General features: G+C 41.3%; 1 protein-coding gene across 5 annotated transcripts in view; it reads right to left on the bottom strand.

Moving 5' to 3' along the window:
* The window catches only part of CNTN5 (contactin 5), a 932298-nt gene that overhangs the window by 334967 nt on the left and 580096 nt on the right, over nt 1-17235 (bottom strand). For all 5 annotated transcript variants that reach the window (XM_042459705.1, XM_042459707.1, XM_042459709.1 and 2 more), the window contains one exon: nt 5659-5883. In XM_042459705.1, coding sequence (XP_042315639.1) covers nt 5659-5883 — 225 coding nt within the window. The remainder of the gene's footprint in view (nt 1-5658; nt 5884-17235) is intronic.

The following is a 17235-nucleotide window of genomic DNA, read 5'->3' as shown; positions in this document are numbered from 1 at the left end:
TAGTCTGCAGTGTCGCTCATGTTCCTTGATCATGTTTGAATACTGAGTTTTGGTGATCCCGTGTAGACTTGTCCACAGCTGAATGGTATGCGATAAATCTTGCGGCTGTGAGAGCAATCTCTCCACTCTCCTTTCACTGAGTGCAGCAATGCTGGATTTTCTTGGTCTTGTAGAACCATTTGGAGTTGTGTTTCCTCACCAGTTTCCTTTCTGTCTTTTTTTTTACATATTTTTTGTATTGAGGATGTATTTTTACATCATAAAGGGGCGAATGATCCCCTGGGGCAATTAGCCTGTGCGTGGCTCTACCCCAGGGAGTCTCTTTTAAAACTCCCTTCTAGGATCTCCTAGGTCTCCCCATTCTCCTCACCCCTGCTGAGGCTGAATGAGACCGCCTTGAGTTCCGGTCCCCGCTGCCACCACTCAGTGAATTTCAATGAACTACATCTCAATGTGTGCTTGGGATTTGCTAGGGACGCTTTCTAGTTTCCTTCTTTGCTAGCTTACAGTAACCAGCAGACCGAGCCTAGACACGTGTCCAGGAGCAGAGAGAGTCAGCAGATACTTTTTAAAGAAAGAGGTTTATTTTAAAGAAATAGATTAAGATAGAAAGGTATCCTTCGTGCAAAGCCACCTTGCTTCACGGGTACAGAAACATAGTTACACAGAGTTCATTTCGGGCAAGCTATTTGGATAACATAACAAAAAGCCTAAGCGCACTAGCTAACACATTTCCTAAGCTACTCACACAGTGATGGGATTTGTAGTCCTTGCTGAGTTCTTGGGTGCAGGGAGCTGGCCTCTGCCAACTCCACCTGCATTCCTGAGCCTGTTCCCCACAGACTCAGAGAACAAAGAAAGCATCTGGTTTCCCCCAAGAGGAGAGAGGGAGAGACAAAGACCCGCATGGCCGCAAAGGGCCTTTTTAAAGATTTCCCATAGAAAGTTCTTGAATCTCGCGGTCCTACTCTCTGATTGGTCAGTTAGACCTTGCATCAGCTATGATGTCACAGCTCATTAGCATGTGATGTCAGCTCTCATTAGCATGTACCTCCCCCTAGATTAACCCATTGTAGTTCAGGAGAAGTTCCCGTATGACTGGAGGGCCCCAGTCATCACAGTATCTTTATCATTTTATAGTACTTTCCTTGATCCATATGGAGGTTATAGTGTTCTGAGTGCTGAGTTTTTAAAATATATCTCTTGCTCCAGATCCTCCAGGACGATCCAGAGCACTTCATTCCCACACCATGGTAGCTGTCTGCATGGGCACCCCACTGAGCTACCTGGAGCATCTGCCACCACTGTGTGTTGCTTGTTTAGAGGTCAGAATGAGGTTCCCAGCATGTGTTCATTGCTGGACACCTCATTCTGATCTTGAAAGTGAGTGACCCATGGTGGCATCAGACATACTATGTTCCCCAGCAGGTGGCCCATGGAGACAGTTGCTGCAGCTACTGGAGTACAGGAATGGAGAGCCAAGTAAGGAAGGGGTGGTTGGGACTGCTGTGGGACCAGGATATTCCAGGCCAGTGCAGACAAGGCCTGTGTAAGCCACCTTGAGATTCATAATGTGAAAACAAACAAAATGAACTTGTAGTCCATTTTTGTATGGGTGACCAATACTTGGGTAGCCATGTATCCTTCTTTGAAGAAGATGGCCCTTTGTTGGAAGGGCTCGTGGAGGGTCCTCTTCCTACAGAAGGTATTAATCTCTGTTTGAAATTCTGTTAAGTCCGGGAATCCTTCACATAATGTAGATATAGTACTATGATTCCATTTTACCTGACATGGTGGCATGCTATGGAATTTTGGGATTTGCAGTCTTGGGAAGACTATTTAAACTACACACACATCCTGTGGGAGAGATAGTGGCAGGCCCAGAGAGCTCTACTGCCTCACCAAACCAGAAACCCCAGGATTCTTGCAAAGGCAGTTAAAGTGGAATCATGGTGCTATAATTAGGCAATGTGAGAGACACTAAAGTCTGCTTTAAATAGAGAGGTGAACAAGGAGACAGAACAAGAGTCTTGAAGCTGCCTATCCACAGTTAGTTTTTTGACAGCAAACGGAGCAGCTGCTTGGTCATATTCATCCTCATTATGGTGTGGTATATTGAAAAATATCACTTAAATATGAGTTATTATAAAGACATAGCCATGATAGTCTGAAAAATCAGTGTACAAAGGTATCCTTCTGCAGAATGAGTTATTACACTTATTTTTAAATTGGAATCTATACATAGTAGATATAGACTTCATGGTGAGCCTCTCTTGGTGATGTCAAAATGGCTTCTGAAACTTATTTCCCTGTATCTATAAACATGAAGCTCTTTTTGTTATAAAGAAATTCTTATCCTGTCAGACTACTGGCTAAAGTAGGCAGGAGTGAAACGCTAACAAAAATCTTAACAAGTATTTTTAATCAATCTTTAAAAAAAAAACGACAACTTGGTACTGAAGATTTTTACTGCTCAATATTAGAGGCCATAATATGGTCTTTATTTTGATGGTTTTTATATTGCATTTTATTATATTGTATAATATGTTGAATGCCAACCTGGGAGGACAATTTGTCCTGAAAGGTGGTTTTGAAATATCTTTTCAATAAAGATATTTCTGCTGCTTTTTCTCTGTGGGAAGACCATCAATGACAAAAATTGATAATAAATAAATGTCTTCTTCCCTCCCTCTCTTGCTAGTTCTTCTCCCTCCTCCTCTTCATAGAATCATAGGATTATACAGTTGGAAGATAGCCCAAAGGTCATCCAGTCCAACCCCTTGCCATGCAGGAAATCTCAATCAAAGCATACCCAAAAGATGTCCATTCAGCCTCTGTTTAAAGACCTCCAAGGAAGGAGACTCTACTACACTCCAAGGGAGTTTGTTCCATTGTCAAACAGCCCTTACTGCCAGGAAGTTCCTCCAAATGTTGAGGTGCAATCTCTTGTCCTGTCGCTTACATCCACTGTTCTGGGTCCTAGTCTCTGGAGCAGCAGAAAACAAGCTTGCTCCCTCCTCAATATGGCATCCCTTTAAGTATTTAAACAGGGCCATCATAGCACCACTTAACCTCTTCTCCAGGTTAAACATCCCCAGCATCCTAAGTCGTTGCTCACAGGGCATGGTTTCCAGACCCTTCACCATATTAGTCTATCTATCTCTCTCTCTCTCTCTCTCTCTCTCTCTCTCTCTCACACACACACACACACACACACATCCTGTGAGAGAGATAGTGGCAGTCTCAAAGTTATCTTACAGCATGTGTGTCATCTCTGAAATCAGCTCCACTGAATTCAATAAGACTTACTCACAGGTGCAGGCAGCATGGTATAGTGGTTTGAGAGTTGGACTGCAATGCTGGAGACCAGGGTTTGGGGCATGGAAACTCAGTTGGTGACCTTGTAAGTGTCACACACTCTCAGCCCCTGAAAACCCTGTGACAGGTTCACTTTCGAGTCACCATAAGTCAGAAATGACTTGAAGGCACCCAAGAACAAAAGCGTGTATAGGGTTTTTAGCCTTGATGAGCATCACACCCAAGTCATGCAGCATCATCAAAGCAAGATTAGTAAGCAAATACTCCCAAATATTTTGCAGATGAAAACCAAAACATGTGTTACCAACCAACATCGAAGTGTGGTCAAGAAGTATAAGTTATTAATGAGGATGAACACACAAGCTAGGAGAGGCTGCAGCAGTTTGCTTTTCCCTACTGAAAAGAACATGATTCTGTCCCTGTCTTTCCATCCTGGTCAGTTAAGCGAGAGCAGGGAGATGTAGCCAGGATTTTGGGAAGGGGGGCAGACTAAGTGCCACCATTATAATGGGGCTTGGGCATGGCAGCACACACCATTCATTGCATCTAATGGAAGGGGGGGTCTGGATCCCACGGACCCTCCCCCCGGCTATGTCCCTGGCGAGCGCAAACTATTTCTGCACTTTGCAGCAGTTGAAATAAACTGAGGATAGAGGCGGATAGTGAGAGAAGCAAAGTGTAACTGGGATAATTTCAAAGATGAAAAAGTGGAAAAGCAGAGGATTAACTAGGATTGTGCCTGCTAAATCAGGGAAGGTGGAAGGTATGGTAAACATGATGACGTCTCATTAGTTATTCCATGCACCGAATGTACCATGATAAGTTCACTTTAGGATTTTCATAAGTCAGAAACAGTTTGAAGGCACACAACAACAACAACAAGCATTGAATATAGTTGTTCACATTTAACATTCATTCAAATGGGAGTGTACTAAAGCTTGGAAATGGTAACTGAGAATGTCACCTATGAGCTCTCATTTTTTGATTTTTGAATAAAATAAAAATTTTGAAAATTTTGGAATGCAGTGGCTCAGCGGTTAAGATGCTGATTCTATTGATTGCAAGATCAGCAAGTCAACATTTCAGACCCAACTGCCACATGATGGGATGAGCTCCCATCACTAGTCCCAGCTTCTGCCAACCTAGCAGTTTGAAAGCATGTATAAGTTAAAGTAGATAAATAGGTACCACTTTGTTGGGAAGATAACAGTGTTCTGTGCAGTCATGATGGCTGTATGATCACAGATCTGTCTTTGACAACGTTGGCTCTTTGTCTTAGTAATGGAGATGAGTACTGTCCCCTACAGTCAGACACGGAAAGCTTTACCTTTACATTTTAAATATTTTGAATAAGATTTTGTTGGACAGGTAGAAAAAAAGATCTGCATAGTTTATGTAGTCTGAGCATTTTTTTCCTAGTGGTATAGAAATGATTTTTATTTTGTTCTATCCACTAACCATTAATCAGATCCTACATCTCCAGTGCGTGTGCTGAATTTTGAAATATGCTCAGTCCTATCAACTAATTAATTTTCAAAATAAAAATTCATTAAAAAGTTGAATATTAATTTTAGATTATTTCATTATTTCATTAATATTCTCTAATCATTTAACCTCTGTTAAGTACAATTATTTCAACTCTTCCCTTTTCTGGATTTAAACAATCTTCTCATTTATTTATGTTCATCATATAGTTATTTTTAAAGCAATTCTGCTAGAAATAATATCAAGACATTATTAAGGTTCATTAGAAAAAAGGGAAAATGTTAGGAGAGAAATTCATCTGAATAGCACATACTATTTATCATCTCAGAGAATTTTTACACTGGAAGAATACAAAGGTATACATTATAGGTATTATGGAAGCCTTCTTTCTATAAAGCATGTTTGATTGATGATAAAATTAGTTTGATAAATAGATCTTCACAGTTATAAACTACATGACTGTTGTTATGGAGTCAATTTGAAAAATATTGGAGCAATCGAGAAAGATATATCGCTTCCCCAAGCCCCACTGTCTTGAGTTTCACAGATACAGACATAAGTAATATAGATCAGGCTGTGTTCTAATGCAATTTCATTTCATATCTATTTTCTACAGTTATGTTTCCATGGCTTGAATAAGAAAAGAACTCCAGGAAATAAGCTGGAAGTGCTTATTTTAAAATTAATCTAAGATATTTACAGAAAAGTGACTCCCTATTGTTAGAAGAGGTTTGTGGAAATTTACTGGCAGATCCAGAAAGAAGTTTGAATATAATAACCCCTTTATGAAAATATCAGTTCCAGTGACCCATGTTTTCTTGATAGGAAAGGACTCCCAGGGGAAACCAAACATACCATCATGTTTGAAGGCCTCTGAGACATGATAGAGGCTTGTGGGTGAGTGATACTGTTGTGCTGCTGCTGCCATTGCTGCTCCATGCCAGCTTGGTGAGGAGATACTACCAAAGGCAGGACTGCTTGAGCGTTGCCTGGTTCTGGAGGAGTAGGATGAGCTGAGAGACTTGAGTCGTAAGATAGCAGCATATGTGGTAGGGATCCCAGGAATGCCTTCAGAGGATTCTGTCAGAGGAAGGAGAAGAGAGGGATATATTTTGAGTTGAGGCAAGAAAAATTAAATTGTAAGATGCCATTTTTTCTTCTACAATGCAAAATTCAACATTTCTATTTCAAGGAAGATCATTGGTTCTTGGCCACAAGATGGTCAAGATGACTAAACTGAAACTGTCATACTTTGGACATATGAGAACACATGACACACTAGAAAAGACAACAATGGTAAGGCAGAAGGTAACAGAAAAAAAAGAGGAAGAATATATTACAGATGGATGAATTCAACCAAGAAAGTTGTGGCCCTGAGTTTGCAAGACCTGAACAGGGCTGGTGATCACAGAGTGACTTGGACATCTCTCATCCATGTGTGAGAGCATGTTTATGTGCCTTCAAATTACCTGTTAACTTATGGTGATCTCATGAAGTTTATAGGGCTTTCTTAGACAAGAAATAATCAAAGTTCCCTCCTCTGAAATATGGTTTACAGCACCTGGTATGCATTTGTGGTACTCCATCCAAGTACTGTACTAACCAGGGCTGACCCTCCTTAGCTACTGATATTATACAGGATCTGATACCTTTAGATGATTTACATTCCTAGGGTCACCATAAGTCAAAGGTGACTTAACAGCAGTTAACAATAAAATATCAAGGTAAATATTTTCTACACTGATCGGCAGCCATTCTCCATGGTTTCAGAGAGGAGCTTTTCCAACTCTACCTAGAGATGGCTGGAACTGAACCTGTAGTAAGTAACCTGTAATATATATGCATACGTTTTGTGTGTGTGTGTGTGTGTGTGTGTGTGCCGTAGGTATCGAGAGCAGTTGACAACAGCAACACAGTATATATGTATTCTACTACAAAGTTACATGCATTTTCCTACCTCTGTAGGAAAGACCCGTGAACACAGCAGTCACATGAACTCTTTTTCACTCTCATTAATTTTTGTCCTCTCTTTCTCACTCATTCTCTCACTCACACACACTCATACACACGTACATAAACCCCTGCTATTTCACTACACACTAAAAAAACTCATATTCACACATGCATGACAGTTCATCCCATTGAAAATGTACAGCACTGGGCATTCAGATACCACATATACCATACATACTGTTGTTCTTGTCAATCAAAAATGCTTTTAGTATTTCAGAATCAAGTACATATTGACAAACTGTCAAGCATGACAGGCAAATATTATCTTCGATCAGCTGCAGGAGGCAGGAAACTGCATTCTACCTGTAGCTATAAACTCAGTAGACATAGTGAGAAAATAGACAGGAATATTAGAAGCTGCTAAGTCAGCTTTATATGTCCACTAGTTTGGAACTGTCTTCATGGACTGGCAACAACTCCCTATGACTTCAAATAGAGGTCTCTTCCTTCTCTGCCAATGGGTTTCTTTAGCAATGGAAGTACATTTTGGCAATACAGAGAGAGGGTCAGATATATACTTCCCAGTTTGGAAGGCTGTGAATCACTGCAATCTAAATCAACTACATTCCAAATGTTAGCTCAGTTCTGCTTTTTGAGACCAAATGAGATCTGAAAAAAGGTATTGATGTACTGATTGTGGATATTTATTCACATGTTTGCTATCTTTATGTGCTCCTCCTTTGCTGATGCTTCTGTGTGCCTTCAAGTTATATCTGATTTATGGGGACCCTCAAGTGAACATATCACTGAATATGCTTGGCAAGATTTGTTCAAATGGCATTTGCTAAGGCCGAGAGGGGGTGATTTGCCCAAGGTCACTCAGTGGGTCTGCATGGCTGAGTAGGGATTTGATCCCTAGTTTTCCACAGTCCGTGTTCACACTCAGATTTCTATACAACACTGGATCTTGCTATGCACTTTCTAATTCACTCCAACGTATGACTATGCTGTCTTAGAGTTTTCTCAACAGGATTTCTTCAGAGGAGATATTGCCACTATGGCTTTCCTTTGAGTCTGAGAGTGTGCAACTTCTCCAAGGCTACCCAGTGAGTTTCCACGGCTGAACAGAGATTTGATCCATGATTTCTCAACACTGAAACCACTATGCCACACTGGCTCTGTACCTCCTTAATAGAAATTCAAAAGATTTATATTTGCCAAGACTTTTCTGACCTAGGAAAAGTAGTCAGTCTTTATTGTTACTTGCAGTTGCTGCTGCCGCCTTTTTGTCTGCCATTTTTTGGTAGAAGGATGAGGTCTAAAATATCTAAAACAAACGAACAAACATTTTACTATTTCTTTTCCATCTCCACCTTTCCAGTTCCAGATAAATTATAATGGTAGTGGTGGGGAGATGATTGGGCTGGTTAGAATTGGGAGCTCTTCCTAAAAAGTGAGCATGCTCAGAGCTTCCAATACTAATGAGATTTCTAGATCATTGGCCAGAAGCAATAAAAAAGTATAAGGATGTTCAGGCTGTTCAGAACCAGGAATGTCACTTGACCAGCCCCTCTGAAAGTCACTGTTTCACTTCCTCCAGGCTGATGACTTGGAAAGTTTGCTAGAGCATGAGAAACAAGAGGTCAAGAAACTGTTTGTTGTTGTCATGTGCCTTCAAGTAATTTCCGATTTATAGTAACTCTAAGGCAACCCTATCATGGGATTTTCTTGGCAAGATTTGTTCAGGGGAGAATTGCCATTGCTTTCCCATGAGGCTGAAAGCATGTGACTTGTCCAAGGTCACCCAGTCTGTTAATGACCCAGCTGGGAATTGAACCCAGAGTGATAGGAATCATAAAATCTATCTGTTTCCATTTTGTTGAGTTTTTATGAACCTTACCTGTCCCTTCTTCCTGTCCTTGTTTTGCTCAGGTTACAAGACTGTGTATTCTTCCTGTACTGAAATTTGTGATCTTTTAACCAATTTTTCCTATTTTACACATCTGTTTGCCTCATTTATTCAACTTAGCTATGTATGTTTCTGTGTATTTTTCTCAACTGTGCACACTCTAGCCAATCCCATTTGAAAATATAAAGGCTGCAATCCAGCATTACCTCAGCATATTGTAAACAGCACCATGCAGCCTCCATGCAGAATAGCAGCATTGCTCAACATAGTTCTTGCTTGCATAAAACACAACTGCATTTTACAGTGTGCAACCACAATGTTCAATGTGCAATTGCAGCATGGAAATGCAGCCCTGAACATTGCTGCATTTACAGATTCACGTCCAATGGCACCAGCAAAATTTGTCTGTTGCACTACAATGAATAATTCATCACACATGTGTAGTGTGACCTGCACAGGTGTATCTCACTAATAGGATACCAGTCACACATTGTTTTATGTGCACTTACATTCTTGGGAAGGCATATTAGTATTTCAAATATGTGAATGCTCAAGGAGAGCTGGACATTTTCTTGCAGAGGTCTGACAAGCTCCAGACATACCACTTTGATCTAGACTCTGTGAATCCAATGGATTTCCAATGAAACTGGTGAACAAGAGTGGGCTGGAGGAACTTCACTGACCTAGGACTTTCCAAGCTATAAAAAATTCTTAGGAAAAAATACCTATATTTTCTAGAGAGTGGCTGTCCCCATCTCCCCACAAAAACACTCAGAAAGACCCACAAGGCATACGGGGTATTTTCTCTGCACTAAAAGGTGTTTGAAATAGTGACCTCCACATTTGTCTTTGGAATGTAAGGGAGTGATGTATGACCCCATGGACTTTGTGGTGTACAGAAAAGTGTGGGAATTGCAATTCCAGTATAAAAAAAAAAGGGGGGGGGGGATATGCTTCAGTCCTTTAATAAAATTCTGTCTGTTAATTGGCTTTGGATTCTTTGTACTTTTTAAAAATACTTTCTACATTTGAAGTAGGTCGTGACACATGGCAAATAAAATAAAGCAAGCTTGGTTTTTAAAATGAGTTACAGTCATCTGTGGAACAGGAAAATACAACCTTCCATTTTAGCTCATGGTTTGATGAGCTTAAATTTATGGACCCAATAGACATGAACATCTGGTCAGGTTTGCATCCAAATTATCTCAGCCTGAACTCTTGAGAGGTTTTCGGGTTTTAAAAACCAGGCACTGTGCTATGTAACTATTATGCTCCAGTATGGATAAGCTGGTATTACAGTCAGGATTGCCTTTATTTCAGGATATGCTTTGCAACCAGCCATTTCTTTCCAAAGAGATGCAGAATAGGAAAATTGGGACTCATCCAGACTGACAATTAGCATCGATTCAAGCATCTATGTTTAATGTCACAACATGCCATGTTAGGTTGAATTTCATTTTTGCACATCCACACACTTTTTACAATAACAACAACAACAAGCCTTTCCTTCTTCTGCCTTTATTATTAATTTAAAAATGAGTCATATTTATTTTTAAATTAATAATTCCTCTAGAGCATTGTTGCTATATTTCTGAGCTGCAATGGTGGTATTGTTTAGCTGGACAAGATCACCCCTGAACATACACACCACGCACACACACACAATGCATGACAATTTGTTTTTGTTGGTTTTTTGGCCCCCTAAACTGCAGTTGGAGTCAATTCAAACAATAATACCAACTTAGAATACCCTCAAAGATTACCGCCATCTGAAAACTCCAACAAAAGAAAATTCACTCTTTCCTCTGTTTCCAGACCTGAACCTTGTGTGTTTTTGTGCGTTCCAGTCATTTCCAACTTATGGTGACCCTACAACAAACCTATCATGGGGTTTTCTTTAAAGATTTGTTCAGGGGAGGTTTGCCATTGCCTTCCCCTGAGGCTGAGAGCATGTGACTTGCCCAAGATCAATCAGAGGTTTCATGACCATGCTGGGAATCGAGCCCTGGTCTGTCAGAATTCAGCATTCAAACCACTACACCATGCTGGCTCATAGATAAACTACTATTACTATAAAGAAGTCTCCCTTGAACAATTGCAATGTACCTTCTTGTAACTAAAGCCTATTGGATCTAGTCTTTGTTATAGATTGCAGTTCTCGAAGAATGCTTTCCTTTTGTCTTCAGTTTTCTCTTCTCCATTTCAGTTTGCTGAGGAGCAAATTACCCATTGTGCTCAATGCAAGTCATGTGGCTATACAACCAATTTTGCTTGCATTAGTTTCATGCACATGAGGAATGGCTTCATCCCATGGAAGAAAAAAAACCTGTCACCTGCCATGTGATATTTTTTACCCTGAGTAAGAATGATTAGATCAGTTTTTTGAAATGCAAATACATTGGTTTTTCCACACAATTTCCCCCCACAAACAATAATGCATTTTGAGAGGGGGGAGGGGGGAATCAAAGTCCTTTAGGCAACATATGATAATGCAGGTGTTCTTAAACTTCTTCCCCTTGTAGAAGAATGCAGACATTGCCCTCTCCCTCCCCACACACTGTTGTTGTCCTGTGCCTTCAAGTCATTTCTGATTTACGGCGACCAGAGGGTGAACCTATCATGGGGTTCTTTTTACAAGACTACTTCAGAGGAGGTTTGCCATTCCCTTTCCCTGTGGCTGAAAGTATGTGACTTGCCCAAAGTCATGCAGTAGGTTTCACGGCTGAGTGGGAAATCCAAACCTGGTCTCCAGAGTCATAGTTCAACTCTCAAACCACTACACCACACTGGCTCTCATGAACCATATATGAATTTTCAAAATGAAAAAACTATTTTGGGATAAAGAGATGATGCTTCATGGTAACAATATAGAAATTTCATTTACATTCCAAGGAAAATATTCTTGAACATCACATTAGGCAGTCTGGGTCCTGATCTGTCTCAGTCTAATTCTTCATTGGCTTCTCTACTTGATAGGGATTAATGTTAAGAATGCTGTTTTATTTAGTGGTGGCTGTTTTATGCCACCCATGAGGATTATGTGTTCCTGGTGAACTGTGCTCTTGTAAAACATATTTAGAAATTGTTAATTAATTATGTAGAAGCAAAGCTTCTTTGTTTTTGTTTACTTAGAGTCTGAGGTCCATATGCAGAAGTGTTAATAGACAGAAGAACCCCCTTTCCCCTGTAAGCTAAACCATTTTACCAACTCTCTTCTTTGAAGCATTTTAATCCCATTTAACTGACTTCTTCCCACCCCATCCCACCCCACTCCATCTCAGGTAAAATAATCAGAAAATACTTTTCAGTTAGAGCCCTTTTCTTTATCCAAGTAGTTATCTTAATGTTCTTTGAAACATACTATGAACGATGCAGCAGAATAAAAATAAATGCTTTCTGTCTTGGAGGTGGGATGATTTGATGATATATAGACATCCTATAGGTTCTCTGTCAGAGCAGGCAAAGGCAAATAGATATACACATTTTGGCCCAAATCCAACAGTTAGCCTGTGAGTCATGAATCAACTGGATTTATTAACATGTTGGTTCACTTCCACAACTGATTCAATGAGTTAGTTGTGACCAATCAACAGGATTCCAACCTTTATAGACTCCCTTTTTTAAAAGTTAAATATATTGCAAAATTTAGGAAAATGGGAAAACCTAAGCATGTTCATATGAAGGTCAGGTGGTGTAAAAATCTCCAAATATTCTTAACTTTAACCAATTGCTAACCCATAGGAGAATCTATCCTCTTATCCTATGACTAATACATTTGCAGGGAATTAAATACCCTAAAGGCATCAGATCTTGATCTTGAAAGTGGCCTCATCTCCGGTTAGTACCTAGGTGAGAAACCACCAATGAATAACAGTTCCTTTAGGAAATTTTCCAGAGGAAGGAACTGGCAAAACCTCTCTGAGTATTCCTTGCCTAAGAAAACCCTATGAAATTCATGGGGTTGCCCTAAGTCAGAAGGTGACTTGAGGGCACATATACACACAGTAGATTTACCCAGGAGTCTTTGGTGAGGGACAGTCATATTTAAAATAGATTTAAGGAGTTCATTATGTTTAGCCTGCAGAAAAAACAATTAAAGGGCAATATGAAAATGACCTCCAAATAAATGAATGGTTTACACAAAGATGAGGAAGGAAATTGGTTGCCCCAGAGTAGTGGACCAAATCAATTATAATTTTAAATAAATAAATATATTTAATTGTATAATTAGAAATAAATAAAGTAGATTTTAATTAAAGATAAGGAAGAAACTCTTGAAGGTACAAAGAAATGGACTGCCATTTGTTGGAAACTTTTAAAGTCAAGTTCAAGCCATGCTATAACAGTGGAGTTCTTGCATCTGTAACCATTAGAACTGAATGGGGTGGGATGAGGATTTCTTTTCCATTTGATTATTATAGGAGCTCAGAAAATTGTGCCGATTTCTCCCTATTTGGCATGAAAAGTGTAGTTGTTTTTTTAAAAGGAAAGTGAAGGAGTGAAGGAAGCTATTGCGGCAGATGTATTTTGAGTGCTTAGGCTTTCTGATGAGTCCATAACCTTTAACAGTTACATAATATTTATATTATTAATATAATAATAATAATAATAATAATAATAATAATAATAATAATAATAATAAATTTTATTTATACCCCGCCCTTCCATGGGTATGATCAGGGCGGCTTACAAAATTTAAAAAACGTTACAATACAAAGTTAAAATCCAATAAACAGTTAAAAACATTACTACAAGACAGGAACAGGAAAACAATAAAATAGAAAAATACACATGGCAGGGGCAGAAAAAAATGAAAATTAAACATCAATCCAGGGTCAAAAGAGAAAAGTGGGGAAAGAGGCAGGAAAATAAATGGACAAATTAAGGTGGGAAGGCCAGCCGAAATAGGTATGTTCTCAACTGTTTTTTAAAAACAGCTAATGAGGCGGCGGAGCAAAGCTCTGCAGGGAGCTTATTCCAAAGGGGAGGGGCAGCAGTAGTAAAAGCCCTCTGTGAGGTCCGCACATGATTGGACCTAGGGACCTCCAACAGTTTAGTCCCGGAAGTTCTGAGTGTGCGAGGCGGATTATATGGGGAGAGGCGGTCCTCCAAGTACCCTGGGCCCAAGCCATTTAGGGCTTTATAAGTCAAAACCAACACCTTGTATTGAGCTCGGAAGCGAATAGGCAGCCAGTGAAGATCTTTTAGAATACAGTGGTACCTCGGGATACGAATTACCCAGGTTACGAAATTTTCGGGATACGAAAAAATCCCATAGGGAATTATTGTTTCGGGTTACGAATGTTTTTTCGGGTTACGAAAAACTTCGGCGCTATTTTAAAGGGAACCGCGGCTTTTTTTCCATTAGCGCCTATGGCATTTCGGCTTACGAAGGCTTTTCGGGTTACGAAAGCGGCCGCGGAACGAATTAAATTCGTAACCCGAGGCACCACTGTAGGTGTTACATGGTCTGACCTGGAACTACCAGCGACCAATCTGGCTGCCATATTCTGCACCAATTGCAGCTTCCGGGTTTGGTACAAGGGTTGCCCCATGTAGAGCGCGTTGCAGAAATCCAATCGAGAGGTTACCAAAGCATGTACAACAGTTTCTAGGTCCTTTCGGTCCAGGTAGGGACGCAGCTGGCGTATCAGCCGAAGCTGATAACAGGCACTCCTGACCGTCGCATCGACCTGAGAAGTCAACTGGAGCGACGAATCAAGGAGCACTCCCAAGCTGCGCACCGAGTCCTTCAGGGGGAGCGTGACCCCGTTCAGGACCGGGTGACAGATCTCACCACCAGAAACCAGGGAACCTATCACCAGTACTTCCGTTTTCCCTGGATTCACACTGAGTTTGTTCTCCCTCATCCAGCCCATTACCGACGCCAAGCAGGCATCTAGAGGAGAGATGCCATCCTTAGTTACTGTATCAGTCGGAGACATAGAGAAAATTATCTGGGTGTCATCAGCGTACTGATAACATCGCGCCCCATGTCTCTGGATGATCTCTCCCAGCGGCTTCATGTAAATGTTGAATAGCATAGGGGACAAAATCGCTACCTGAGGGACACCAGATGTCAGGGCCCTCCTATCGGAGCGACAGTCCCCCAGCTCCACCATCTGGGACCTGCCCGAGAGGTAGGAACGGAACCACTGCAAGGCAGTGCCCCCAATTCCCAACTCCCTCAGACGTCCCAGAAGGATACCGTGGTCAATGGTATCGAAGGCCGCTGAGATGTCCAAAAGCACTAACAGGGACATGCTCCCCCTGTCCATGCCCAGACGGAGATCATCAACTAAGGCGACCATGGCAGTCTCAACTCCATAGCCCGCCCGGAAGCCGGTTTGAAATGGGTCCAGAAAATCAGTGTCGTCCAAGATCGACTGAAGCTGGAAGGCGACTGCTCTCTCGATCACCTTCCCCAAAAAAGGTAGCAGCGAGATGGGTCTATAATTATTATGGAGCAGGGGTCTATGGAGGGCTTCTTTAGCAGGGGTTTAACCACTGCTAGTTTTAATTTGGATGGAAACTGACCCTCACTTAGAGATGTATTAATTATGTTATGCAACATTAGTCGCACCACATCTCCCCCCTGAGCTGTCAACCATGAGGGACAGGGATCAAGAGAGCAAGTCGTCCTCCTAACACTTCGGAGGATCTTGTCCACTTCATCGGTACTAACAAACTCAAAGTGATCCAGTATAACAGGGACCACGGACGCTTCAGACACCTCTACTGTAGGATCTGCACAAAGACTGGCGTCGAGATCAGCCCTTACCCGAGAGATTTTATCCGCAAAGAAGTTGTTAAAATCGTCACAGCAGGCTTTAGATGGCTCCAGAATAGGGCTCAGGGTGGGAGGGAGCCGAGTTAGCTACCTCACAACCCTGAACAGCTCTGCCGGACGCGACTCTGCGGACGCAATACGTGCAGCATAGAAAGAATTCTTTGCTGCACGTATTGCCACTCCATAAGCTCTCAAATGAGAGCGAAGGAGTGTCCTGTCGGACAAGTGCTGATGTCTTCGCCATTTGTGCTCTAGTCGTTGCACGATCCGCTTCCTTGCCCTGAGATCTTCCGTATACCAGGGATGTTTATTGGAAGCAGGCCGGAAAGGACGCTTGGGAGCGATACTGTGTATAGCCCCCGAGAGATTAGTATCCCAGATGTCGGTTAGGGCATCAACAGAATCGCCGTCAGAGCCAGTCGTATACCCCTCTAGGGCTTCTTGGAACCTTATGGGTTCCATCAGCCTTCGAGGGTGGACCATCGTAATGGGTCCGCCACCCCCGGGAGGGTTAATGGTAGGAGCCTTGATTCTAGCCTCAACCAGGAAATGATCCGTCCATGACAAGGGAGAGACATTAGAGATCTCTACCAACGGAGCCTCCATGTCCGTACTGAAGATCACATCAAGAGTATTACCGGCACAATGTGTTGGCCCTGAGACTAACTGAGACAGGCCCATGGCTGTCATGGTAGTCATGAACTCCTGAGCTGCACCAGTTGGAATATCATTGGCCTCAAAAGGGATGTTGAGGTCCCCCAGGACAAGAAGCCTAGGGGACTCCAGCACCAGTTCCGAGACCAACTGTGTCAGCTCGGCCAGGGAATCTGTTAGCGCACGGGGTGGCCGGTAGACCAACAGAATCCCTAGACTGTCTCTGGCCTTCAGGGACAGGTAAATACATTCGATGTGATCTGTAATCTGTACACACACATATATTATGACAAACACATACAACATGGCCCTCTCCATGTTGAAAATAGTTGTAGTGAACTTAGCTGGAGAAAATTCAGAAGACACTTGCTTCATTTTATTTCTCAGAAATTTGACAAAATTTCTTCATGTTTATGGAAAGAACTTGAGGCTTTTAAAAAAGAACCTCAATGTGGAAGAAATAATGATAATAATAATAATAACAAAACAGACAGTCTTTGACTTCGGGGTTGTTGACAGTACCAAACAGGATTGCCAGACTACAAGAATATTTCAGCCAAGCACTGAAAGCTGAGGAACCAACCCCCTGTTAATGTCATTTATATTAGCACATTAAGTGATACGTTCATTATAGAATTGCTGTAACTCATAAATGACTTGAAGGTATACAACAATAACAATAACAACAGTTTCTTAGAGCATGTAGTCCATCAGGGCTCTTTCACACACCACCGTTATGACACAGCTTTAGATGTCATGGTTCCATCCCATGGAAAACTGGGATTTGCAATTTCCAGAAGGATATTTAAAATTCTCAGTCTGAGAACTCTAGTGCCTCACCAGAATTCAAAGCCCAGGATTCCATAGGATGCAGTTGGGGTGGAATTGTAACTGTATAATGTGAAAAAGTCCCAAGTCTAACGAATGAGAAAATATCTATCAGCTTGAACCATTTATTTCCCACGCTTTGCACTGTACAAGAAAAAGCACATTTTTTTCAGCCCTATCCAGCCCTTTACAAGCACTACTTTTAGGAACACATGTTATTTTAAGACCAACAAAAGAAATAATCCCAAGATCAGCTTTTAATAGTGAAGTCTACAGTATCCACTTCCAAAGCATTGTG

This window comes from Sceloporus undulatus, chromosome 3 (assembly GCF_019175285.1).
Source record: "Sceloporus undulatus isolate JIND9_A2432 ecotype Alabama chromosome 3, SceUnd_v1.1, whole genome shotgun sequence".
Lineage (NCBI taxonomy): Eukaryota > Metazoa > Chordata > Lepidosauria > Squamata > Phrynosomatidae > Sceloporus > Sceloporus undulatus.
This window is presented reverse-complemented; position numbering and strand designations above follow the sequence as displayed.